The sequence below is a fragment of the Thalassophryne amazonica genome, chromosome 19, assembly GCF_902500255.1.
Source record: "Thalassophryne amazonica chromosome 19, fThaAma1.1, whole genome shotgun sequence".
Lineage (NCBI taxonomy): Eukaryota > Metazoa > Chordata > Actinopteri > Batrachoidiformes > Batrachoididae > Thalassophryne > Thalassophryne amazonica.
This window is the reverse complement of record NC_047121.1, coordinates 68,222,326-68,249,362: the sequence shown is the minus strand read 5'-3', so window position 1 is coordinate 68,249,362 and position 27,037 is coordinate 68,222,326. Positions and strand designations below refer to the sequence as shown.

At 41.0% G+C, this 27,037-nt stretch overlaps 1 protein-coding gene across 1 annotated transcript in view; it reads left to right on the top strand.

The window, feature by feature from the left end:
• eml1 (EMAP like 1) overlaps positions 1-27,037 on the top strand; it is a 141,411-nt gene that overhangs the window by 64,107 nt on the left and 50,267 nt on the right. Inside the window, exons 3-13 of the mRNA XM_034194961.1 lie at positions 2,821-2,959; positions 7,993-8,121; positions 8,351-8,379; positions 13,914-13,940; positions 17,121-17,250; positions 18,957-19,106; positions 19,279-19,348; positions 19,603-19,713; positions 21,582-21,677; positions 21,831-21,965; positions 22,141-22,240. Coding sequence (XP_034050852.1) covers positions 2,821-2,959; positions 7,993-8,121; positions 8,351-8,379; positions 13,914-13,940; positions 17,121-17,250; positions 18,957-19,106; positions 19,279-19,348; positions 19,603-19,713; positions 21,582-21,677; positions 21,831-21,965; positions 22,141-22,240 — 1,116 coding nt within the window. The remainder of the gene's footprint in view (positions 1-2,820; positions 2,960-7,992; positions 8,122-8,350; positions 8,380-13,913; positions 13,941-17,120; positions 17,251-18,956; positions 19,107-19,278; positions 19,349-19,602; positions 19,714-21,581; positions 21,678-21,830; positions 21,966-22,140; positions 22,241-27,037) is intronic.

Here is a 27,037-nt window from a genome sequence, read left to right as displayed (position 1 = left end):
TTGCCATTTTTTCATCATCAGCCTTACATCATTACACAAGTGGTCAGTATGCGCAATAACATTGGCTATTTAAAAAGTATTTTTCCAAAAATAAGTCTTTAAAAAGATGGGACATCTTATAATTGTGGTCATTTTATATTTGGGCCAATATGCTTTGGATCATCCATGTTGTTTTAACTCAAAGATATATGTAACACCAACCTCAAATATGTACGTTCTGAGTTCATGTTCACCCCTGTCCACTCTCCATGTAATGTGGAGTTGCACCAGGAAGAGCATCCCACTTAAAATTTGTGCCAAAACAACATGCAGATCCACCTAAGATCTGCTGTGGCAACCCTGAGTGAAACAAGGGAGACGCCGAAGGGATGTACTAGTCCTGCTCTTATAGCTCAGTGGATAAGGAGGTTTTCAACCAGTATGTAGACTTGTTTCTGCTACATGTCTGTGTCCTTGGACAATACACATAATCTGCAATGTCTCGGTCCACCCAGCTGTAAATGGGTACCGGCTGGGGCTGTACTTGTAGTGGGGTGGTGTCCCATCCAGAGGGAGTCACTGACGCATATCCACCACACTATGACATCTGGAAATATGCACCATCACCAAAGTGCCCCAGGACTATATAGGACTTACTTCTTCTTAATTTACTTGGATTTATAATGAAGAGCATTTTGTAAAGAATTATAGAATTATATCTTAATCTTAACTCCAGATCTGGTCTCAGATTAAGTTGAAGTTGGAGGAGAACTCAACCCGTCTGTGTGTGAATGTGAGGCATCATTGTAAAGCGCTTTAAGCTTCTGATTCAGATAGAAAAGCACCATATACAAGTAGATGCAGTCCATTGACTGTGCCCAGGCACGCACACAGGGCCTGTGTTCACCCAGCAGTTGATGAAGTTTGCATGTGAAACCATCGGCCCTTCTTCTGTTATTTTCCCAAATGTGTAGTTATTGAGAGATCAAACAGAGAGTGTTCAGCTGTCACTTTCTGTTTCCCGACAGCCAGTTTGCTTTGGGAGCCTGAGGATGACTCAGACTAAGAGCTGCTTCTTATTATTGGGCTCCACTTTTTGGCTGCCGGGACTCATTAGCTCACTTCCTTCTGCTCAAACACAGGGATCTGTTTTACAGAGTCCACATGCATAGTCACGGGCACACAAACAAACACGTTCATTTCACTCAGCATGCAAACACAATAACAACTCCAGATTAATCCCGCTGCATAATTACGGTGCTACAGATAGGACATCGATACGTGTGCATGCATGGGTGTGTGTGCTCGAGTGAACACTTCAAAGTGTGTATCTGCAGGAGGACACTATGTATTTTAATTATTTATCACCGCAGATAAAGCGGGTGCTTGGATTGTCGAGCTGGTGTCACAGACCAAACGGTCCACTCCTAAAAATCGGTCCGCCTTGCTTCACTGCGCATGCATCATTTCGGCGCTCAGCAGCACGTCTGAGAAACTCTCTTCACTCAAAGTGAACAAATGGATTAATGGGATTATTAGCCCTCAGATGACAAGGTAAACCCTCTTAAATCATTCTAAAGTCAGTTTTAAGCAGAAACCAGGCCATACTCTGTCACGCTTTGAAATGACCGATGCGCAATGCTAGCAGCTCGTGTAGCCACGGTGCTCTGATCGCTTCCTCTGTCTTTTATGATGAAATAATGCGGAATTTAGGTGGAAATTGTTGTTGTGCAAAAGCTTCAGATATCTGTCGCTGAGATAGATGATGACTGGAGTGCAGTTTGAAGCAGAAACGAGGTGATAACCCGTGAACCGTGGCTAATGACGCATGTGCAGTGAAGGCAGGGCGGACTGATTTTTAGGGGGAGACCGTTTGGTCTGCGACACCGGGTTTACCTGTCTGCTCAGTGTGTGTGTCACAGTGATTGTGCACTTTTTCTGTAAGCAAGATTAGAAAGCATGTTACTCTGTTTTTACAAAGGCAAAGAATGAGCAATTCATACCCTGCAAATATGTTTGTTGGCCTATTATGACGTCATTATATAATATTTGTGATGTCTCCATGATGTCGCTTATCCCAGGTAATGAGAACCGACTAGCTGATCGATGCATGCTTTGGAAACCTATAGGTTGTGGCTATATCTGGGAAAATGTTGGGGTTTTTTGGGGCGGGGGGAGCAGTGTAATTTCATGACATTCAGTATTCATACAGATTTACATGAAATTATTTAGTGATTCATGTAAGCTTCACATTGTCTCTCTAATCCTGATGGTTAGGTTGGAGACATATTTTTAATTAATTTATTTTCTCTATTTTTGACAACCTTGACCTTTGATCTTAAGATACCCACCCAAGGAATATTCCCACCAACGTTAATGAAAACCTGAGTTGTTTTTTTACAAACATAAGTACACGACATGAGTGATAAAATATCCTGTGTTACTGCTGGTACTCAGGGCAAAAAGCACAAAGGAAGAAAGAAATGATAAGGAAGTAAGAATGTTCTTTAAGCAGCAGCGTTTCATTCTCCTATATGAAGCTCGCATATAGAAAATAATATAATGATTTGATACCTGTTTGTCCTCTTTCTGATAACATAGCAGAGCTTTGGATATGTTTAACATTACAAACCAAAAAAACATCTGATGTTATTCAGCCCTCTTCTAGAATTATTAACAGGTTATTGTTCACTGAGAAATGCAGCCTTTTCCCATCTCACTCACTGATGTTACTTTAATGACATGACGGCAGCCAATCCTGATTCTCTGGTATTATTATTTTTGATCTGGGTGTTTTGTTTTGTTTTTTGTAATGTCCTGTTGTTTTCGCCTCTCTTCCAGCCAGGCCAATGATCGCCACTCTGCCATTACGACCCACTGTAAATAATGGCACCATCGTACCAAAGAAAGGCAGTGGTACCCTGCCTTCTCCATCTGGATCTGGGTCCAGGAAGGACAGCACCACACCAGCCACCAAAAGGTGAGAAAATGAAGCAAAAATTTCAGTTTTAGACTTGCACCCTCCTACCTGGTAGATCTTGCAGAACCTCTCGTATCAGCTGATGCTCTGCACTTCCAGAACACAGGATGACTCCGTGTTGCAAAGGTCAATAAGATAACTGTCGACCACAGGGCTTTCCCTAACCGTACATTTTTTTTTCTGTGGAATAGTTTGACAGGTCACCAAACTTTGGTTTTGTGTACTGTTACTTAAGTATGATATATTTTAAATTATCTCCATACATTTTAAAGCTACAGGGTGTAGCAGAAATAAAACATAGCATTCATAACCATCTATTCATTTGTGTATAAATTACCTGCAACAACAAAATTGATCTGTGTACATGGGAGACAGCCCCCTCATGGAAGTCGCCATGTTGATACAGTAGCCCTACCAGGACATATTGTACTCAGCTTCTTGTATTTTGTAACACAGAAGACTGAAGAAAAAAGACGAAGAATCAAGAGTGACTGCTCTCTTACACTCTAACATATTGCAGCACATTTAGTTATGTCCACTACCTCTCTTTAACATAAAGAGCTCTTACAAGTTTTGGATGTTGAACTCAACTTTACAAGTTTATAGAACTTGTAAAACAACTTGTTTTACAAGTTCTATAAACTTGTAAAGTTGACAAGTTCTATAAACTTGTAAAGTTGAGTTCAACATCCAAAACTTGTAAGAGCTCTTTATGTTAAAGAGAGGTAGTGGACATAACTAAACGTGCTGCAATGTTTTAGAGTGTATACACTGCCTACTGGTTGTTGTATGTATATTGCTTATCGTAAAGTAAGGCAAAAGAACTCGAATCCCCTTCACAAACAAGAGGAAACCTGAAGGGAAACAAAATTGTGACTAGCGATGACATGATGCAATCTGCAACCTTACCACTAGATGACACTAAATCTTCCACACTGTAGCTTTAAGTTGTGTGTGTGTGTTACAGTGGGTTTTATCATTCTGTACAATGTTTGTGTTAATTTAATTAACATTGTTTATGACTGTATTTATAGCCATTTCAAAGTGTGATTGTCAGTGTTAAAACACTTTGAATTGTATAATTTTGTATGAGAAAGTGCTATATAAGTAGAGTTATTATAGTTCTTACTTAAATAAGCAATAAGACAACATTTTTACGGCTTTTTGTGGCAGCAGGTCCTGACATTTAGCAGAGCTAATGAAATGATAAACAGTATTTCCATCGCTGGTTTTTTTTTCTCTGCACATGCATGTGACCCACCGGTTATCTATCACTGTCCGTCACAGCAACAATAAACCTTCCTTGTCTCTGCATGACATTATCATAATCAGTGGAAGCTCGGCAGACTGCTGTCCAAACAGCTGCTCTCTCCCCTCTGGCCTGCTTTACTTATTTGTTCCTGTGTTTGTGCTCGTTCCATCTTACAGTCATCCTAAAGATGGGTGGGAAAACTCGTCTGTTGGCTGTGTCCCAATTCAGCAGCTGCACGCTTCTACGTTCAATTTCAATATGTTTATTGTCTTTGTTATAAAACAACAAAAGACCACAGTGTCTCCCAAACATGCATTGCAACACTGAAAAACACTAGTAATGAGTATCAATAAATAATAAGCAGTCATAAAAATCTGATAATAAAAGTTGCATCATATATTATAAACATGTGTAATCCCAGTTCATAATTCTGTTCTTTATGTCAGGTATCAAACATCTGCAATGGGAGCCCGCCCTAATGCAAATGTTTTTGTTTTTCCTTTTGTTTTGGGGGCGGGCGGGTGTTATTAGTTCACATCCTTTCCCGAGACCAATGTGTTTTGGAAGATCCTATCAAAGGGGTCACCAACCCTGTTCCTGGCCAGCTCCTGCCCTGCATGTTTTCTAACTCTCCCTGTTCCACTCCCAGGTAATTGACTCCATCAGGTGTTCTCAGCCAATTAAGAGCTGGAAAACACCAATTAAAAAAAAAATAAAATCAGGTGTGACTTGAGCAGGTAAATGTGGAAAACATGCAGAGCAGGTGCTCTCCAGGAACAGGGTTGGTGACCCCTGCGATATCAGCTTCCTCATGCACGTCATGATGACCGTTGCCGCGGACATGTACCAGGCAAGGGTCTGCACCTTAACAAGGAGGCAGTACTGCTTGGGTGGTTTCCATCCAGACCCAAAGGCAGTTCCATAGTGTGGTGGATGCTGACATGACTTTGTGATGGAGTCTTGCTTTTTTAACAGCCAAATTGATTTTCTCCTTCTCCTTCAGTGTTGCCATGCTTATGCAATACGTTGGTCATGATGACGACATAGGAGCTCTCAGCCAATCAGCAATGTTCTGGTGAAGAAGTCGGTGGCTCACCCACTGCTTTACAATTAGTAGGCATCATTCCATCCAGCCCTTCTTTATTTGATGGAGGTAGAAAAAAGAGGGGCTGGGTGATCATAAGTTAAAGGAAAGAATTTCCAATCCAAGCTTCTTCTGTGTTTTCTGGTATTGTGTGTGAGACACTGCCCCCCAGTGGTGACATAGAACTATAAGGGTGAATAATACCCACGCAACTGTGTGGAAATGATTCTGACATGCAGTAGTAGTGAAGCAAAAATTGTACTATGGTGTTTGAATGTATTCAAGGAGAATGGTTGAAGAACAAGGTTAGCACTCATTCATAATTAAAAATATGAAGACGTCAAGTTCTTAATCTCTATGCTTTTGCATTCTGTCCACATCAGCCGGGGCCACACACTTTAACACAATCAAATCAAAGAATTCCAACAGGAAAAAGCCCACTTTCACTTGGAAATATAACACATCACTAAAATAAAATGTGCTTTTCTGCTTGTTTTTTCCTCTGGATCCTTTTTGATTGGTGCACATTTATAATGTGATCTGTATTCTTCTCATAATTTAAGATTTCTCTGATTCAGTGTATCTCTACACACAGTCTGTATTACCATCTTTTCTGTTGTAAACGTCTCTGTTCTTCTACATTTGCTCTGGTGGCATGTCTTTGTTTGTCTTGTCCACCTCCAATGTGACGTCCTATCAGTCTGTCCAGCCTATCTCCTCTGTCTCACTTCACCAGAACTCACTATCTGCCCTTCAGGTGAGAACATCACCATGTATGTCACAGGTCACATGTGACGTCACACCACTGCTTCAGTGCTGTTATATAACCACTGCTTAATTCAGCTCATTGACGCAAGACTTGGTCATTAACAATACATGTCAGTTTGTTTGTTTTGTTTTTTTTTACTTGTTCCCCATTTTTTTGGCATCAATAATAATTACTGTGTGCTGTTTAAATTTGCTTGCTTTGGAGTTTTTGGCTTTTACCTAGCTTGTTATCAAGTTTAAACTGGGGATTTTTCACAACCCACCCATGTTCTGTGTTCATGTCTTTTGGCAAAAAAAAAAAAAAACACTTTTGTCTTACACTTTCACTGTAACAAGCACTCAGTCACTGAAAAGCTCCAGAAGGTTTCCCAACCGCCATCCAGGTTCAGGATTTGAAAAGACTTTTGTCCAAAAGGGTGGATTAGGCGATGGCCTGCTGGCCGTTGGTTTGCTGATGGAGCTTTTTCATTGTGTCAGTGTCCAGCCTGTCTGCGCGCGTCCAAACCGGTGCAACCGTTGTAATCACCACATTTAACTTTATTTCTTTACATTCACCTTTTTCCTCCAGACGGGACATTTTTAGAATACAGTATTTAAATACAATGAAATTGTATTTAATTTAAGGTTTTCTGTAGGATTTTCTCCATTTTGTGGAATTTCAGGCCAAATCATGATCAAATTTTATCACCATACAAAGCTGCAGCACACATAATAGTAACCTATCAAGTTATAACCCTGTTTTTTATGGGGGGGGGGCACAATTTCAAGTTAACTTCATTTGAAAATATTGTATAAATCTGATTGACAACCCAGTTTTCTAATAAATGACATAACCATTTAAGGAAATGTAGTTTTATTGTCTAATATACAACCCCAATTCCACTGAGCAAATATTTACACAAAAATTTCTGTGCAGGCTCTCAGTTGTCCAGGTGGTTTCCATAGTAGAGAAGCTTGAATCTTCGACTGGGTCCCAGTCCAGTCGAAGATTCAAGCTTCTCTACTTTGCACAAAAACAATAAAGTTTATCATTTGAACATTAAATATCTTGTCTTTGTGGTGTATTCAATTGAATATAGGTTGAAGAGGATTTGCAAATCATTGCATTCTGTTTTTAATTTACATTTTACACAATGTCCCAACTTCACTGGAATTGGGGTTGTACACTGTATATTTTTAAAGGTGAAGGATGGTCGAACATTTTGCTAACTATTTACTTATGCACATTTTTACCTATTTGGCATTTTGTACTTTAACCATTATTAATTTCATTAGTATTTTAGGTATATTACATGCCCCTTAGTTCCTTTACATAGCACATATCCCATTATTATTGTACTGGGCAAGCTAAAAACACTGAAGTAAACTACTTGCCAAGGTTGACTTGTAATGCCTCAGTGGATAAGGTAAGCAGGTTTAGTCACATTTAGAGAGGTAAATATTCACACGTTCACATCTGTAGGGATCCTCTCCGTGCTACCAAACACATCTGATATTTTCTCCTGTTCAGTGGCGACAAAACGCACTTTTCTGTGAGTATTTTAACATGCCCTATGCCAGGACATTATGTAGCCAGTTACCCATGTTGATATTTGAGTTCTAAACCAGCATTGCACTGATTTTAATCCCAAAATATGTAAAAACAGAGGCCAGGTTGAAAAATGTCAGTTTCCCTTTTAAATAACTATATGTTCAGAAGCCGAACACTACAGTACATTTGAAAGGGGTGAAGTTACCACAACAATCAATTCAAAGTGTGAATTGGTGATTTTTCAACATCGGCAGATGTATGAACTCTCTGGATGCTTCACAAGTTAAAATAAGATCATATGTGATTTGTTCTGGACAGAGAGATCTCTGTAGATTTTAAAGCTGAAGGCTTTTCAAACTTTCCCAGAGATCTGAGGTTCTTTTTCTGTCTCACCACAGCACTGTGAGGAGAGCCAACTCAAACGAGCATGTGGGAACTCTGACACGGAAAGACTCAGGAGACTCCAAAGGCAACCGAACCCGAGCCGGATCCACCGGCAGCAACTCCAGTGGCAAAAGAAGTGACGGGTAACGCGGAACAGCGACACATCCTGTCACCTCAGTTCTCCTCCTTTAGCACAAAATATCGTCACAGTTACAAACACTCTCCAGAAGGCTTTGTTGGTTCAGTTCTTAGAGTTTGGTACATCAGATAGTTTGTAAAACACTTTGGTCTACTATCACATTTTCAAATCAAAGGTTTCTCTGGAGGGGGGGCGCTGATTGACAGCTGTCTGTTTACTCATTTACTTCACAGCAAACAGAGGGATCCAGTTTTCAGTGCAGGTAAGAACCACAGGCTTTTCTTTGGTTCTGTAGCTTGACAGCTCTGTTAACCCAGTACCTCAGTAAAAACCTGCCGAGAGCTCAGCAGCTTTCTGTGTTAGTCAGACCTGGAAAAAATCCCAACCATTTTAAATATGCTACTTATGTTTTGTAGTACTAGGTCCTACATTAAAATAAATTAACTATTACTTGTTTCCCTAACTCCACGTAATGCTGTGTCCTTTACATCAGTGTCAGAACACTTGTCCTTCCTCTAATCCTGTCATTTTCAAATAATCACTTCATCCATCTCCATGTCTTCATATCCAAACATCCGTTTGCCATTTCTTTGGAATTAGAGGGTGCTGGGTTTTTTTATCTGCTTATTATATACTCAACAAAAATATAAACGCAACACTTTTGGTTTTGCTCCCATTTTGTATGAGATGAACTCAAAGATCTAAAACTTTTTCCACATACACAATATCACCATTTCCCTCAAATATTGTTCACAAACCAGTCTAAATCTGTGATAGTGAGCACTTCTCCTTTGCTGAGATAATCCATCCCACCTCACAGGTGTGCCATATCAAGATGCTGATTAGACACCATGATTAGTGCACAGGTGTGCCTTAGACTGCCCACAATAAAAGGCCACTCTGAAAGGTGCAGTTTTATCACACAGCACAATGCCACAGATGTCGCAAGATTTGAGGGAGCGTGCAACTGGCATGCTGACAGCAGGAATGTCAACCAGAGCTGTTGCTCGTGTATTGAATGTTCATTTCTCTACCATAAGCCGTCTCCAAAGGCGTTTCAGAGAATTTGGCAGTACATCCAACCAGCCTCACAACCGCAGACCACGTGTAACCACACCAGCCCAGGACCTCCACATCCAGCATGTTCACCTCCAAGATCGTCTCAGACCAGCCACTCAGACAGCTGCTGAAACAATCGGTTTGCATAACCAAAGAATTTCTGCACAAACTGTCAGAAACCGTCTCAGGGAAGCTCATCTGCATGCTCGTCGTCCTCATCGGGGTCTCGACCTGACTCCAGTTCGTTGTCGTAACCGACTTGAGTGGGCAAATGCTCACATTCGCTGGCGTTTGGCACGTTGGAGAGGTGTTCTCTTCACGGATGATGCGAAGGAGATGTGTTGCACTGCATGAGGCAAATGGTGGTCACACCAGATACTGACTGGTATCCCCCCCAATAAAACAAAACTGCACCTTTCAGAGTGGCCTTTTATTGTGGGCAGTCTAAGGCACACCTGTGCACTAATCATGGTGTCTAATCAGCATCTTGGTATGGCACACCTGTGAGGTGGGATGGATTATCTCAGCAAAGGAGAAGTGCTCACTATCACAGATTTCGACTGGTTTGTGAACAATATTTGAGGGAAATGGTGATATTGTGTATGTGGAAAAAGTTTTAGATCTTTGAGTTCATCTCATACAAAATGGGAGCAAAACCAAAAGTGTTGCGTTTATATTTTTGTTGAGTATAGTTGGTCAGTGTTTATGTTTGTAGAATCTCTCGTTTTAATCCAAATTTTAAGGCTATTTTGAACTTTTTTGGACAATCCATAAAGTCTCGCTTACCTCTCAGAATGCACTTGACACCATAGCAACCAGCATAGAGGGTAAAATGACACAGTGTGTCCCCAAAGGCATGTTTGTGGCATTTCTTTTTAGTTTAATTTTTCCCCCAAAACTGTCACATCATTGATTGCACCAACACTAGTGGTAAAAGTCAACATATTTTATTTTAAATTGATCTCAAGGGAGGGAACTGAGCCAGAGAGAAGAAAGAAATGGCTCTTGGAGAGGTGCTGCTCCAGCAAGTACTAAACTATTGTGACCTAAATCGTGTTATTAGATTTGCTAGGTAGCTCAGCGGGAGGAAGAGTTGGGCTGTCCATATATCTTGAGTTAGATTCCTTGTCTGTCAGCATCCTTGGACAAGACACTTCACTAACTAATTAACTAAACCTAATTCATGCATTTATTTCCTCTAGGCTGGACTATTGTAATTCATTATTATCAGGTTGTCCTAAAAGTTCCCTGAAAAGCCTTCAGTTAATTCAAAATGCTGCAGCTAGAGTACTGACAGGGACTAGAAGGAGAGAGCATATCTCACCCATATTGGCCTCTCTTCATTGGCTTCCTGTTAATTCTAGAATAGAATTTAAAATTCTTCTTCTTATAAGGTTTTGAATAATCAGGTCCCATCTTAGGGACCTCATAGTACCATATCACCCCAATAGAGCGCTTCGCTCTCAGACTGCAGGCTTACTTGTAGTTCCTAGGGTTTGTAAGAGTAGAATGGGAGGCAGAGCCTTCAGCTTTCAGGCTCCTCTCCTGTGGAACCAGCTCCCAATTCAGATCAGGGAGACAGACACCCTCTCTACTTTTAAGATTAGGCTTAAAACTTTCCTTTTTGCTAAAGCTTATAGTTGGGGCTGGATCAGGTGACCCTGAACCATCCCTTAGTTATGCTGCTATAGACTTAGACTGCTGGGGGGTTCCCATGATGCACTGAGTGTTTCTTTCTCTTTTTGCTCTGTATGCACCACTCTGCATTTAATCATTAGTGATTGATCTCTGCTCTCTTCCACAGCATGTCTTTTTCCTGGTTCTCTCCCTCAGCCCCAACCAGTCCCAGCAGAAGACTGCCCCTCCCTGAGCCTGGTTCTGCTGGAGGTTTCTTCCTGTTAAAAGGGAGTTTTTCCTTCCCACTGTCGCCAAGTGCTTGCTCATAGGGGGTCGTTTTGACAGTTGGGGTTTTTCTGTAATTATTGTATGACTTTGCCTTGCAATATGAAGCGCCTTGGGGCAACTGTTTGTTGTGATTTGGCGCTATATAAATGAAATTGATTTGATTTGATTTCATCTGCATTGTCTCAGTCCACCCAGTTGTAAATGGGGACTGTCCTTGGCTGGGGAAGTAACCTGTGATGGACTGGTGTCTTGTCCACTTCATGCTACAGAATCTGTAGATGAGCACCAACAGGCCTCAGGACCTCTATGGGACTTAATTCTTCTCCCTGATAGTGTAGTGCTAATTAATATTAGAACTGTTTTCATTAAATTACAAAGGTATTTCTTTCAATGTCTGCTAAAGGGCTTTTGATCACACTGCTCGTGAATGAGAACACAATTTGTCATATATATTGATCCCAAAATAGTCTTGTTTTAACAACAAAATAAATTATACTTTATGCCTTATTGTGTGTTTTCTTACAAAAAACAAATTGATCTAGCAGTGTTAATCCATGTTAATTCCAGTCTAAGATCTCTAAAAACACCTGTACTTTATGGTTGTGAACTATTTGTTTTACCATTTGTAAAATGGTGGCATCGGGTTACTTAGTAGGTAGGCCGAGGATGAGCTCAATCTGTAGGACCCAGGTCCCTCATCTGTAATTAACTAGTAATCGGTTAATGGACAGCAACAGCAGCAGCCAGTGTTTAAGACGTGAAGGTAAGCAGCTAAAGCCCCGTTTACACATAGACGGTAAGAGCTCCTGGAAGTGTCCCGGAAGAGTTCTTGGCCGTCATAAGGATCAAACGCCGTTGTCAACGCCGGCACTAGGGGGCGTGGCTTAGTTCCGGCTTTAAATTATTCAACATGTCGAATAATTCCGCGAGCGCTCCCGGAGAATTCGCGTGATGACAGAGACAACGCGAACAACGGCGTTTGATACTTTTTAATCACCGTTTCATCCTGCCCCTTTCTGTAGTGCTGCAGTTTACACCGCCGTAATTGGCGGCCGGCGTTGTATCCCTAATCAGCGGCGTGTAAAACGGCGATAGAGCCCACATCGGCGTCCTCAAAGGCGTTTTAACCGGTGACAGAGGCACACAAAACGGCGGCGCTAGTGGACAGTACGCCGTTCTAAATGCCACCTCCCGGTTAACGGCGTTCCAAATGGCCGATAGGCCGCGGTCAGTATAAAAACGCTAGCGCGCTGCATGCAGGCCTCTCACTCGCGGCCAGCTCCAGATATTTTTGCAGAGAAGCTCCAGTATGCCTCCTAAAAGAAAATTGGCAGCGGCAAGGACTTACCAAGAGGTCTGGTTCAGAAGCAGAGGAGAGGCCTGTGGTGGAGACGAGCAACACGTTGAGGAGGGAAAAGGAAAGGAGAAGAAAAGGCTGAGAGATGAGCTCCCTCCCCCTGCAGTGACAGCTGCTTCAGCCTATTATACTCTGGGGGCGGTGCTATATGCAAAAGTTCCTGGAGTAACACAGGATTTGCCTGGATAAAACCAGCAGTACACAGGGCATTATTGGCGGCAGCAGAACACCGCCATTCTCACGCGCGTCTTAACCTGCAATTGTAAAGGATAGAACTGGGTATTAACCCCCGTTGCCTGATGTGTTGCAGATGCTATGGCGTCAAAACGCCGCTTTATTCGGCGGATTTAGCGGTGTTTTATCCGCGTATTTGCTCCGCCCATTTCCACCGCAAAAACAGCCGGAACTAACGCGAACTTCGGTCTACGTACTACCCGCCGACAAAACCGTCTATGTGTAATTAGCTGTCTTAAAAAAATTTGTTCATATTTAGGTAGTTAAACGTGCATATTGTATACTGTTCCTCTCCGTGCTGCTGTAGACACTTCTAATGATGTTTTCAGCTGTTCAGTGGCAACAAAAAGCAGGTTACTCTCTCTTTGGCTTGCCCCATCCAATACTATTACGCTAATTAGCTGGTTAGTCCGCAGTGGTTTTGTGTTTGAAATCAACAATGCGTTGATTCAATTAATTTTTGTACCGTGAAAAGATGCGGCCCCCAATAAATAAATAAATAAAAATACAACCTACAACCCACATTGGCTTAACCTCTTTAGAGGGTTGAAATAGACTGAGGATGTACTTCAGCAGATGAGACCCCCACATGAATACATATAACACGACATGTATGTTTTCAAAATCTTAACTGCCAGCTTCAAATCACATTGTGAAATTCAGACTGCATAACAATTGCACACCTCGAAGTCCTCTTCTGTGTAAAAGTTCTTCGCTGGTATTTCATTGTGAATGGGTTTTAGATCTCGCTGCTGTTATCAGACAATAAACGCCGTTATGGGAAAGTGTGCCACAGAGATAATTATTACTCCTACATCAAGAATTACATATATGGGTTAATTACACATCAATAATCTGCAAAGTGGGCGAATTTGGTTAAAGTCTACAGATATTAACTACACCAGGTGACATTTAACCAACCAAGATGAGTAACTACAGCAGTAATGTCTGTCAGTATAATGATAAAAGTCCATCCAGAGTGGTTCAGGAGAATATCAAATGCCATTTTCTATAAATGCGTTCACTTTATTGGCTACGCACAAATTGGCAGACAGATTTAAACGCTTATTCACCACTTTGGTGAAGAGGAAGAAATGAGTTCTGCTTCCCTGAGACCTTAAAGGACAGAAGCTGTTATTCACTGACACCACGTCACTGAACCTCCAAAACACACCAGGGAGCGAGGAAGTCCTGCCACCTCTCACATGGCACTTGTGTTTCTTTCTGTGACCTTTTACAAGGGATGCGCCGTGTGATCCACTGCAAAGGTAGGTGCACCCCCTTGCCCAAGGCCCCACCCTGCACAGCTCTCTGGACACTGTGGCTGATTTGTTCTGACCTTTGCACACGTCGCGTTCATCAGCTCCAAAGAGTTAAATCCAGACTGTTAATTGTGTGCATATTTTAATTTGTGATTTAGTGTCATGATTGCATAAATGTTTCCGAGTCCCCTCGGTGCAGTAAACAGGGAGCTGTCAAAATTAACTAACACACATAAAAATATAATCCCTAACCTGCAGTGAGTTCTGTGCACACTTGTTCCACTGCAGATGGAGCTGCTGCTTCTCCTAACGTGTGCGAGTTTGCTCACAGCCACACACGTTTGTCACTATAGTAACCGCACAAAGAATTCCGACACCTGCTTCCCTTGCAGTCACTTTGAGCTTTCTGCAAACTCTTTAATCCTGAGATTTCTCGCTTCAATTCAGAGAAAGTACATTTAATTTCTTCCTTCATTCAAAATGGATATTTGCATAGTAAACACATTCAGTTTTGAAGTCTGATTCCCCCCCATAGTTTTTCCCACATGGCCTTATGTGTTTTTGTGCCGCCCCCTTCAGCTGAGTATTTAAAGGAAATAAAATCTGTGCTGAATTTCACACATATCCACTGGTTTTCACCTAAAAATCATTAACAGTGGAGGTCTCCAACAGGCGGTCTGAGGGCCAAATGAAGCCCACATTTGAGAAGATTGACTCATTGTATGCTGGATTGTTTGTTTATTGCTGCATTATTTAACAGGAAAAGCTCAGCAGTAAACATTAAAAAAAAAAAAATTTAATCTGGTAGACACAGTGATGATGAAATGTGTTAATTACATAGGATGGAAGGATTTACAGCACCAAATGTTTTGTAATTATTTTGTCTGGAGGAAACTCCAGCAGAACATTCTGATCTTGTACATTTATTGTTGCATTTAAACTTTTTTTCTTTGATTGGGAGATTATTGGCCGTGTGACCACTAGAAAAGGTTTCATATTAGTGTTTAATAGTAGCTATAGGTGTGTCTTTAACCAGTTCCTTAATCTAGCTATTTTATATTTGCTTAAACTTTCAAGATCATGCAAATTCAAAGGTCACATAGCCAATAGAAAGGTAATATATAGCTTGGTACTGGTATTTAATAGCAACCATAGCTGTAATTTACTGTATCTGTTACCTTAAAGTAACCATTCCAAATACGTTTCAAGGTCATCCAAGGTTGTAGGCCACATGACCAATAGAATGATGATATATGACTTGATATTAGTGTTTAAGAGTAACCATGTGTGTGTCTTAATCAATTCCTCAGTGTAATTTAATCAAAATTTAGACCAGTGAACCAAGTTGCAAAGGATAAGTATAGTAGTTTTCACAATGCCAGTATTATAAAATTGTTTATTTATTGCTAATTATCTGTTTGATGCAACAAAAAGTTAACATGTTAGTGTTTTATAATAGTTTTGTGTTGTTTAGTTTTCAGTAAATCCATACTGATCAGCTATTAAAAGCCTCTTAACCTGTTCTACCGACCTCTTCCACCTTTTACATGTGCCCTGTCTCTGTACCTCCATCATTCCAGGAAAGGCAGTGCTGCAAAGGTGCTGGCAGTCTGATAGATTGCAAACTTTAACCTCTACATGAGGAAGTCAGAGAGGTTGTAGTCGTTATATTGTAGCTTAGATACACTCGGCTACCACAGCCCCATCAAATCTGCCAGCCACTGCTTCCACATCTTTTATTAAGCCAGTGAAATAAATTTCTAAAGACTAAGATGCTCATTTTTATTGACATTTGTTGATTCCATTCTTAGAAACGGGACCACAGACACCCCCCCCCCCCCCCCCCCCATGTCACGCAGAGATATGTTTGCTCTCAAATATTTCATTCCTTATAATCATCTTGTAGTCCCTAAAATAAGTTGTAGCTTCTTAGTAATAATGAATAATTTCGCACTTCAGCCCACGTACTAAGTCCATTAGTGCACTCACTCTTCTAATGAGATTTATTAAGATATTAATGGTACATTATGGCTGATTTTCTGGTTTTCTGCATGATTTGTGTATCTGTTTTAAATGGAAGATTTCTCAATATTCCTTTTTCTAAACATGGATGTGCTTTGTTTTTTTGTTGTTTTTTTTATTTTTCATTGTTAAGCTTGTGTCTGCATTTTAAATTGGATCATCTCTGCTGTTTGATACGTTGTGACAGTTTTAAATCAGACAGTGTTTGCAGTTCATTTTGGTGTTGTGCTTTTGTGTTGTGTGTGAAATGACTGAAAAAAATAAGTCAATAAGCTAATTTGTTTGTCTTTGAAGGCTATCATTCATCATTTTCATTGCTTCCCTGCATTTTTTAAATACAATTCATCACTGTCACCCCCCCCCAACATACTAATAACCACATATTGTTCTTAATGTCCATGATTAGACATGGTTTCATACTTTTATGTACAAAATTGTAAAGCAGGTAACAGAACTAATCTTTCAAATGGTTGTACAAGCACCTACTTGTTTAAAAAAGAAAAAAAACCTCCTTAAAACATTACTCAAATGTTCAAGATGAAAAATCTAATGAAAAATGGCTGCCATTAATTCCTTTCATATTAAATTGCACAGAATCCCAGCAAGATGGACCAGTTGGATGGTTTTTGTGTCCAAACAGTCCTATAAAAGCTCCAAGGGCCCTCTGAGAAGGTGCTTAGCCCCTATATCACGGTATGAAGCAAATAAAAGTCTACAACGCCCCATGAATGAGACTTCATTCCATCACAGGTTACTTCCCCAGCCAAATCTGGCACCTGATTATAGCTGATTTGACTGCAATGATGCAAATGACGCATCTTGTTCCACACTACAATCAAACCCAGGTCTACATATTGGCAGGAAGCATGCCTCAGTTCACATGCTGACATAACGCTTCTTCAGTTGAGAAACGGCTTGTGTAGTTCCAAATGTGGATTCTACGCGGTTAAACAGACATGATTTGATGCTAGGATTGTGCAAGTCTGAGCAAATTTCTCACCAAAAGCAGAATTTCCAAAGAGTAATGTCAAAGGAGTATTTTTCACCACCGCCATTTGAAATATTCTGTTATCTGCTACACTGAAATGCATCATCCCGAAATATAAATCTACCTGTAGTCCCTTCCGGTGTCATCTCACTGACTGTATGTGTTGCTTTTTCTAGAGGAAGGTTATGTGAAAATGTATTTGAAGGGTCGGCCTGTCACCATGTACATGCCCAAAGACCAGGTGGACAGCTACTGTCTGGAGGCCAAAGCTGAGCTGCCCAGCAACAAACTCAAACTGGACTGGGTGTATCCTTTACTGCATTTTTTGTTTTGGTTTTTTTTTCCCCAGATGAATAAAACAAATTAATAAATACTCTGATTATGAGCAGGGGTGGCCTTAGTCGCCAATAGACCTGAACTTTGGAATCAATCTATTTTCAAGATGCATGTAACTTCATCTGCACCTGCTCCTAATTTCCATCATGCATGTGATAAGATTATCCCTGGTAATAATTCCAGGCATATCCAACGGGTGGCAGACAGGCATATTACATAAGCAAAACAATCAGCTTGCTACATAGCTGTCCTGCAACACAGGAGAACTTTTCCCAATATTATTTAATAAATATCTGTTTTGCTTCTTTAAAGCAGTTTATGGTAATTTTGCAAACCACTGGCTGCAGTTGGTCAGGTTGCGTTGTAGGACGTCCTGAGAATTTACAAGCTCCCCAGTTAGCTGCTGGGCATCATAGCCAGATACACAAAAGAAATGTGTTGTATGGAGTAGGAGTGGAGTCTCTGATTTCATCCCAGGGAATTAGTGTATTCTGGCTTCTACTCTGTTTGATGCTTGCATCCACTGGGCATTTATAAGGCTGTCGAGTCCAGCTACTTGGATGTGTTTTTTTGTTTTTTTTGGTGAGGAAATGTTCACTGATCTGGTCTTTGCTGTGATCTTTACAGAATCCACAGAATGTCCTGGCTGCAGCACTTGAGAAGCTGAGTGAAGAGTCAGGTGTCTGGGTTTTGTCCTGGATCAAGACTAAGGCACTCTAGGAATTCCTAGAATTGGCCATGAGAAGTGTATCAGTCTGCTGTGAAAGTGTTAAACTTGTTGAAAGACAGTCTAAAGTGATATTAATGTCTCTGGATCTTCAGCCGTTGAGGTACCGGACACCCGGGAAGAGCTCAAGAAGTCATGAGATCATAGTAAAGAGGTATTTGGCAGTGCTGATACCTTTGCAATGAAGGTCAAAGTCTTTAGGGTCCTGGTGCTTACTGACTTGCTATGTGGTTCTAAAACTTGGACACTAACCGGTGACCTAAAGCTACGAAAAGATTTCTTGAGTACTTGATCTTGTTGGAGGATCCTTGGGCACCGCTGGAATAACTGTGTCAAACAAACAGTTACTTAGGGAGATTCAGATGAAGGGTACTATTTACATTGCAAGGGAACATCAGCTACAACATTTTGAAGCAGGTGCCTCAGCGTTGAAGATCCCAACAAATGGAAAATAGTCAAATGGCTGCCCAAGAGTCACCTGCCTGTATGACTACTTTCAGAAGGTGAACATGAAAGTAGATGGGTCCATCCCTGAAGGTTGTCTGCCTTGGTGGTTGCCAGTTCCCTTCTGTGGTGGAGGCGGCCACGCATGGCACCAGTGCATGCTTCATTTGACAATGATTGTAGTGCTTTTGTTCATTCAGATCTTGAATTTACTGAATTCCAGGTCAATATTTTTGCTTGAGGATCGTGTGGAGTGTTCAGGATCCCAGTGGCTGAGAAGGCCAAGAGGACCTCCACGTTTCACTTGACTGCGACAGATAGACGATTCCTTTCCAGATGGATCAGTTGTCTGACTGGTTTCCATTCAGGGCCTGAGGTGGTTCTGTGGCGTAGTGGATGTGACACCAGCGCACTTGTCTCTTCATTTATACTAATCAAGTGAAACCTTCAGATGTCCGTTCTTATTGTTTTTGCTTTTTTCCCTTTGACATCATTAATAAACCAGCTACGGTTATCGTGGTAGAGACTGCCGCTCCAACCTTTACCTGTTGCCCACTGGGGAGACTGTGTACTTCATCGCTTCAGTGGTCGTCCTGTTCAATGTGGATGAACGGCTGCAGAGACACTACACGGGACACACAGATGACATCAAATGGTGAGGAACTTGAGATAACCCACATCTCGTCTTTGTGCCTTCTTTTTTCCCTGTTGGAGCTGATATTTACATCACAACCACAACTCTAAACTCCTCAGTTACCACCAGCAAAATTTGCGTTTTTATTCACATGCTCCAACCTTCAACTGTGTTCTTGTCTTGCACTTGCCAGCCTTGCGGTCCACCCAGACAAAATCACTATAGCAACCGGACAGGTGGCAGGCACCACCGCAGATGGCAAAGTAAGCAATCATAATTATCACTTTAGCTTTTAATACAGTATTTCATATTCTCTTGGAGTCATATTGAAAGATAGTTTTGTCTGTATTCTTTGAGAAAATGTATTCAAACCAGCCACAAGTAATACTCAGATATTTTATCCCTGATTCAAAACATTTGCTGTATACTGACATAATCCTTTAGTCGTTAGTCTTTAGTCAGCATCATGCTTGTGTTTCTCTCCTGGCTGAACACGTTTTCATGATTTTCAATGCAGCAGTTGGCTCCTCATGTACGAGTGTGGGACTCCGTCAGCCTCAACACCCTCCATGTTCTGGGCGTAGGCTTCTTTGACCGAGCCTTGGTCTGCTTGGCTTTCTCCAAGTCGGTAAGAAAAGCTGTGCTGATGCTGAACTGAAAAGAACAAAGGAAGTGGATTAACAATAGAAAACACAGCATTTCAGAAACAAACACTAATAAAGGTATCTTGTGTAGCCTTGGTTCTCAGAGGTGTAGTAACTGGACTGCATTTGTAGAACATTTTCCATCAAAAGCAGATGCTCAAAGACCCGTCTTCCCATACACACATCGATTTCAATTTTTTTTCAGTTTCAATTTATTTTCATTTATATAGCTCCAAATCACAACAGAGTTGTCTCAAGGCACTTCATACAAGTAAGGTCTAACCTTACTAGCCCCCAGAGCAGCAGTGGTAAGGAAAAACTCCCTCTGAGGAAGAAACCTCAAGCAGCCCAGACTCAAAGGGGTGACCTTCTGCTTGGGTCGTGCTACGGACATAAATTACAGAATAATTCACAAAACGAATATACAGGAGTATACGAACATACCAATGTCAGTGTTCTGTTGGTCAAGGCAAACTGGAAGTATCTTTGGTATTAAGTCCTTGCTCACTGACACCTGAGTGATGACTGACACCTTTCCAAATCCATGTTTTTTCTGTCAGGTCATGAGATTGAATCTATAACCCTGTGGTCACAAGGCCAGGTCTTCAACATTCAGGCTACCAATATCTCATGATTACATATTCTATATAGGATGTGTCTAAAATGGTCTCCATGGGACTTTTGAGGTCTTGACCTTCAGGGTGCATGCACAAGGGGGTAATGTCAAATGATACCCTCTTCCAGCTGTATGGATGCTAGAAACGATGCACCTAGTGTAGGGGATGAACATTTGGGGATGTGTGTTGCAAACAATCAGGGTCATTTCTGTCCATTCACAATGTTTTGTGTAACTCTGGCTCCCGATGACAACAAGGACTCCCACGTACGAAAATATGCACAAGTCAACACGCTCTGTCCCAGAGTTTGTCCTACATAGAGAAATGTGGGGTGCCCTCAGTCAAATTTGGTCCCGCCTTGGTTTCAGGCTAGAGTCAACTTGGACGTTGCCCAAAGGAAACATTTTGGCAGAAATATTTTAATAATGTTTGCCCAATTGGGCACAAAATTTATATTCTTCCTCATTGTTCATTTTTGTTGTTTCTACTACTGTAGTTTTAAGATTATCACAATGTTGTGCATGGCCCAAGTAGAGGGTCACCCCTTTGAGTCTGGTGTGCTTGAGGTTTCTTCCTCAAATCAGAGGGAGTTTTTCCTTACCACTGTCATCTTTGTGCTTGCTGTAGGGGTTGTTAAGGTTAGACCTTACTTGTGTGAATCACCTTGAGGCAACTTTGTTGTGATTTGGCGCTATATAAATGAAAATAAATTGAAATCATAAGTGTGCATACATTTATTTCATTGGTGTATCCGTTGGCAGAACATCTGTCAGATCCTGAGTTTACATGAAGAGGCAGCATCATAATACAGACCAAAATATACAACAGAACACAAAAATAAAAGTGGAATTAAAGAATAGATAGAACGTGTGCCTGGGGGTGGTCCACAAACATTTCTTAAGTACTGCTGATTTTGTGACACTCAGATTATTGCTTTGAAATGTTTTGAATCCTTTGAAACACACCTGCTTCAAACTAGACTACAGTCAGCTCCAGATCTGTGTATGCGCTAGTCTGTTTGATGCTTGTGTTTTATGTGTTATTGATGTTTTCCTTTAATGATGTGTTTTGCCATTTATGGCTGCCACAGTAACACTAGAGACACGTGGATGGTTTAAGCATTTAAGGGTCATTTTTTTTAATTGAGTTTTCAGTCTGGTTCACTGACATTGTTTTGTTTTCTGTTGTGTTCTGTTGGTTAAAAAAAAAATCTGAGTTTGTTTGGGTTTTTTTAGAACGGGGGAAACGCTCTGTGTGCTGTAGATGATTCCAACGACCACGTCCTCTCTGTGTGGGACTGGCAGCGTGAGGACCGACTGGCTGAGGTCAAGGTGCGTCTGTGTTTCAGGCTGTTTTTATGGTTTGTGAAAAGAGAGCGAATCAGGATTTAACTGGATCTCAGATGTTTTTTTATGTGCTTTTAGCCTACAGGCTCGTCTTTTTTTGTACTATTAACAGAATCTTTTTCATGTGTTTTGATGCAGAGTTCCAATGAGTCAGTTTTTGCTACAGACTTTCACCCCACAGACAGCAACATCGTAGTGACCTGTGGCAAATCACATGTCTATTTCTGGAACATGGAGAAAGGCGTTCTGGTCAAAAAGCAAGGACTGTTTGAGGTAGTGCACCTCATTGTCTGTTTCACTCCTAAAGTAATAAAGATTGATCCAAATACACAAATGATGAGATTTGAGTTGAACATATTAACCTGAGTTATTGCAGAAATGATAATTACATGATCCAGCTCAAATGGTCCCTCTGTTAAACTTAATGTGCTATTTATGCTTCTTGTAGAAACAGGAGAAGCCCAAGTTTGTCTTGTGCGTGACCTTTGCAGAAAACGGCGACGCCATCACTGGAGACTCCAGCGGGAACATACTGGTGTGGGGAAAAGGTGCTTTGCAGCCGGCAAACAGAGTCACAGACTGAAAGAGAGAGGTTTGCAGTGATCGGTGATGCAAAAATAGAAAAGCTGCGTGTGGCTTCCTCCTGACTCCACACCGAGGAAGCACGAGGCAGTCAAACAGAAAAAACAGTAAGAAAACATCAAGCAGTCAAAAGCACAACAGGAAACTATTGGTGAAAGCAAGGTTACGCAGAGCAAACATCCAGAAGGATAGCAACGCCCTCTCTCACTGATTTATCTGTCAGTCTAGTCTTCCCTCTTCTAATGGTGACCTTTATGTCTAACCGTCTCCACCTTCTCATGTCATCACGTCCTGTAGGCACTTATCGTATCATCCATGTTATTCCAAGGAGCTCACGAGGGCAGCGTCTTGCTCTCTGCATGCTGAGAAATGGCACGCTGGTGTCTGGAGGGAAAGACCGCAGGCTCATTTCCTGGGACAGCAGCTACCAGCAGATCCAGTCAGTGGAGGTGAGCTAAAGTTTTGCAAACAGAAATCAAAACAAAGAAAATAAATTTTAATGAAGAATCTTCTTATGAAGCAATATTTAGTCATTTATTTTTAGTATTTCAAAATATGAATCAGTTTCTGAATCAGGTAATCCCCATTATCCACCAGTTATCACCATTGTAGTGTTTAGTAGTCGAGTGTAGTGTTTGGAGCATTTTGAAACAATGAGTCACTTTCTGAGCACTATCTGAAGCAGTTTCTTTTATTTTCTGAGTATTTGAAATGGTGAATAATCCATAATGTCCACTACATGTCCCCATTACAGGGTTTTGATTTTGCTTGCATTACTTTGCTTGCCTCTACTGGTGGTTGGCTCTCACTGTGGTATTGTATCACTTCCTGTTTCGGAGCACAGCGGTGTTTTGCTGTATCTGTTAGCTGTTTAATCTGCGCAGTTAGATTGATCTAGTTAACTAGATAACGATTTGCTTCACAGTGTAATCTTCACGTGCCTTAACTAAAGCACTCCCTCTGCTGAATCACCTCTAAATTATTTACACATTATTAACTGTGTGTTTTTAGGAATCCGCTAGCTTAGCGCAGCTACTAGCTCTTAGCCGATTTAGCATGGCAGCTTCTCCTGTCTCTCCTGCACTTTTCTGCTCTGGGTGTGAAATGTTTAGTTATTCCTCGGCCTCCTTTAGCAGTAATGGTACTTGTAATAAGTGTAGCTTATTCGTAGCTTTGGAGGCCAGGCTGGGCGAATTGGAGACTCGGCTCCGCACCGTGGAAACTTCTACAGCTAGCCAGGCCCCTGTAGTCGGTGCGGACCAAGGTAGCTTAGCCGCCGTTAGTTCCCTTCCAGCAGATCCCGAGCAGCCGGGAAAGCAGGCCGACTGGGTGACTGAGGAGGAAGCGTAGCCCTAAACAAAAGCCCTGTGTATACCGCCAACCCGTTCACATTTCTAACCGTTTTTCCCCACTCGGCGACACACCCGCCGAGGATCAAACTCTGGTTATTGGCGACTGTTTTGAGAAATGTGAAGTTAGCGACACCAGCAACCATAGTCAATTGTCTTCCGGGGGCCAGAGCAGGCGACATTGAAGGAAATTTGAAACTGCTGGCTAAGGCTAAGCATAAATTTGGTAAGATTGTAATTCACGTCGGCAGTAATGACACCCGGCTACGCCAATACGGAGGTCACTAAAATTAACATTGTGCAAAAACAATGTCGGACTCTGTAGTTTTCTCTGGGCCCCTCCCCAATCGGACCGGGAGTGACATGTTTAGCCGCATGTTCTCCTTGAATTGCTGGCTGTCTGAGTGGTGTCCAAAAAATGAGGTGGGCTTCATAGATAATTGGCAAGCTTCTGGGGAAAACCTGGTCTTGTTAGGAGAGACGGCATCCATCCACTTTGGATGGAGCCGCTCTCATTTCTAGAAATCTGGCCAATTTTCTTAAATCCTCCAAACTGTGACTATCCAGGGTTGGGACCAGGAAGCAGAGTTGTAGTCTTACACACCTCTCTGCAGCTTCTCTCCTCCTGCCATCCCCTCATTACCCCATCCCTGTAGAGACGGTGCCTGCTCCCAGACCACCAATAACCAGCAAAAATCTATTTAAGCATAAAAATTCAAAAAGAAAAAATAATATAGCACCTTCAACTACACCACAGACTAAAACAGTTAAATGTGGTCTATTAAACATTAGGTCTCTCTCTTCTAAGTCCCTGTTAGTAAATGATATAATAATTGATCAAATCTCCAATGAATGAACGAATGGATTAAAATACTTAAAAATAAGAACGTTGAATTCAAAGCTAAGATATTACGCTGGCCAGCTTATGATTCCGAATTTTTGCCAGCCAAAATTGATAGCAGGTTTCAACAATGGCCACAGGAGGGCATAACGAGCTATTGGGTCATAACAAAAGGTACACTGAAAGGTTTCTCAGAGCTTTTAGATAAACATAATCTGAATAGACATGACCTTTTTAGATATTTTCAACTAAGACATTACTTTAATAAGAAAATTAAATATGAAGGAGAAGAGTATTTGGTGAAACATTTCCTTGCGGCTTGTAAAGGTAACGCACCAAAGAAACAAATAATATATAAAGGTGTACAAGCACTTAAGAATACTTCTACTATGTATATTAAAGAAGCATGGGAAAATGAAGCCAATATCATAAATAACAGAGAAAGAGTGGCTTGGTATATGCAAAACTGTTATGATTACTACCTGTTGTGGTTTTTGGAGGGAATTTGCATGGAAGACTAACACGTTTTTTTGTCACACCACATATCAAAAGTAAGCAGTGTAACGACCAGTGTTGCCACAGTTACTTTGAAAAAGTAATCCAATTACTGATTACTGATTACTCCTTGAAAAAGTAACTTAGTTACTTTCCCCAGCTGCCGATAACAACCCCCTGCCATCTCAACATGACAATAATACTTGTTTTGCCAAAACTCACTTTATAGTCATGCTTCTTGACTTCAATGAAAATAAATACTTGTTTTATAAAAAGTAAAATAAAGACCTCTTTCTTGACCTCATATTTAACTGTTGACATCACTGTAACAGTAAAACTTGAAATTTCTAACCTACATTGTTTATAAATGTAACTATTAAATTTTTTCTAACATTTAAATTCTCTCTAAACATTTTACTTGTTGAAATTATTTTAAGTAGTAGTAGTTGTAGTAAAAAAAAAAAATGGCTTCAAAACTGGACCTTTAATCTAGGGGTGTTGTGGGGAGGCACATCCCTGCCCCACGCCCCCATTCCATCTGGATTCGCCCCTGCCTTGGCGTTTGGGCACAAAGAATGGATAACATTTATTTACGCAGGAAACATGACCAGATTTACAGGTAAGAAAGTTTTATTGTGTTTTCACATCATGTGGTCCTCAGAAAGAGAGTTTAGGTGTATTTGAGTGGAAAATAGTGTTAGTTGTTGACGTGCCTGACGCGTGGCGGAGGACCAGCTATTTTTAGCAGCAGATACGGAGCGGCTCAGAGAAAAAAAAAAAAGCATAAAAATGTCTTTGTAAAGCTCAGTGCATTTGTGCTGTTGTCACTGCTTTAAGAGGTGAGGACAAGTTGTAGCTGCTGCCCGGGAGCTGCTGCAAAAAACCGTGGATGAAAAGCTCGCAGCTCACTTAAAGTGGGCAGTTCAGTCTTCCTGCCCACGGACCACGTTTAATGCTGCTATCGACCCACAATGCAAAAATAATAGTAACGCACAGTGACTTGGAGAAGTAACTTTAATCTGATTACTGATTTGGAAAGATTAACGCGTTAGATTACTCGTTACAAAAAAAAGTGGTCAGATGAGCGTAACGCGTTACCGGTATCACTGGTAACGACCCCGTAAAAGCCTATTGTTTGAGAGAATGTGGACATACCAAAGCAGGACATTTTCACATACTCTGGGACTGTGTGAAGATCGCACCCTATTGGACAACGGTGAGAACAATTCAAAACATTATTGGATTAACTGTGTCAAATGGATTTATTGAATATTTTGGGATATATCTCTTGTGAATTGCCTAAATCACAAAAATATCTTTTGTCTATCTTGCTGGCTGGAGCAAAAAAAGCGATTACTAGGAAATGGCTGAGTAAAGATGTACCTTCACTCCACGATTGGGTTAATGTGGTTAACGAAATTCAAGAATGGAGAGAGATGACTTTTTCACTAAGATTGTCTGTCGAGAAATGTAAAGATATGGGAGAAATGGGAACGATTCACTCGTTCATTGAATCTTTAAAAGATGACGTACTATATAGTGTGTTACACATTATCACTATATGTTCATATAGTTGATGCCCAATTTTATTTTCTTTCTTTTTTTCTTTTTTCTTCCAAGAGGTCTGCTTGTTATTACCATTGTTCCATTTGCATTTGTTAAATATATAGGAAAATTGTTCAACATCCAAAATAAAAAATAAAGTATAAAAAAAAAAAAAATAAATAATTGATCAACATATTATTTATTCTGCCTTACAGAAACCTGGTTACAGCAGGATGAATATGTTAGTTTAAATGAGTCAACACCCCCGAGTCACACTAACTGCCAGAATGCTCGTAGCACGGGCCGAGGCGGAGGATTAGCAGCAATCTTCCATTCCAGCTTAATTAATCAAAACCCAGACAGAGCTTTAATTCATTTGAAAGCTTGTCTCTTAGTCTTGTCCATCCAAATTGGAAGTCCCAAAAACCAGTTTTGTTGTTATCTATCGTCCACCTGGTTGTTACTGTGAGTTTTCTCTGGAATTTTCAGACCTTTTGTCTGACTTAGTGCTTGGCTCAGATAAGATAATTATA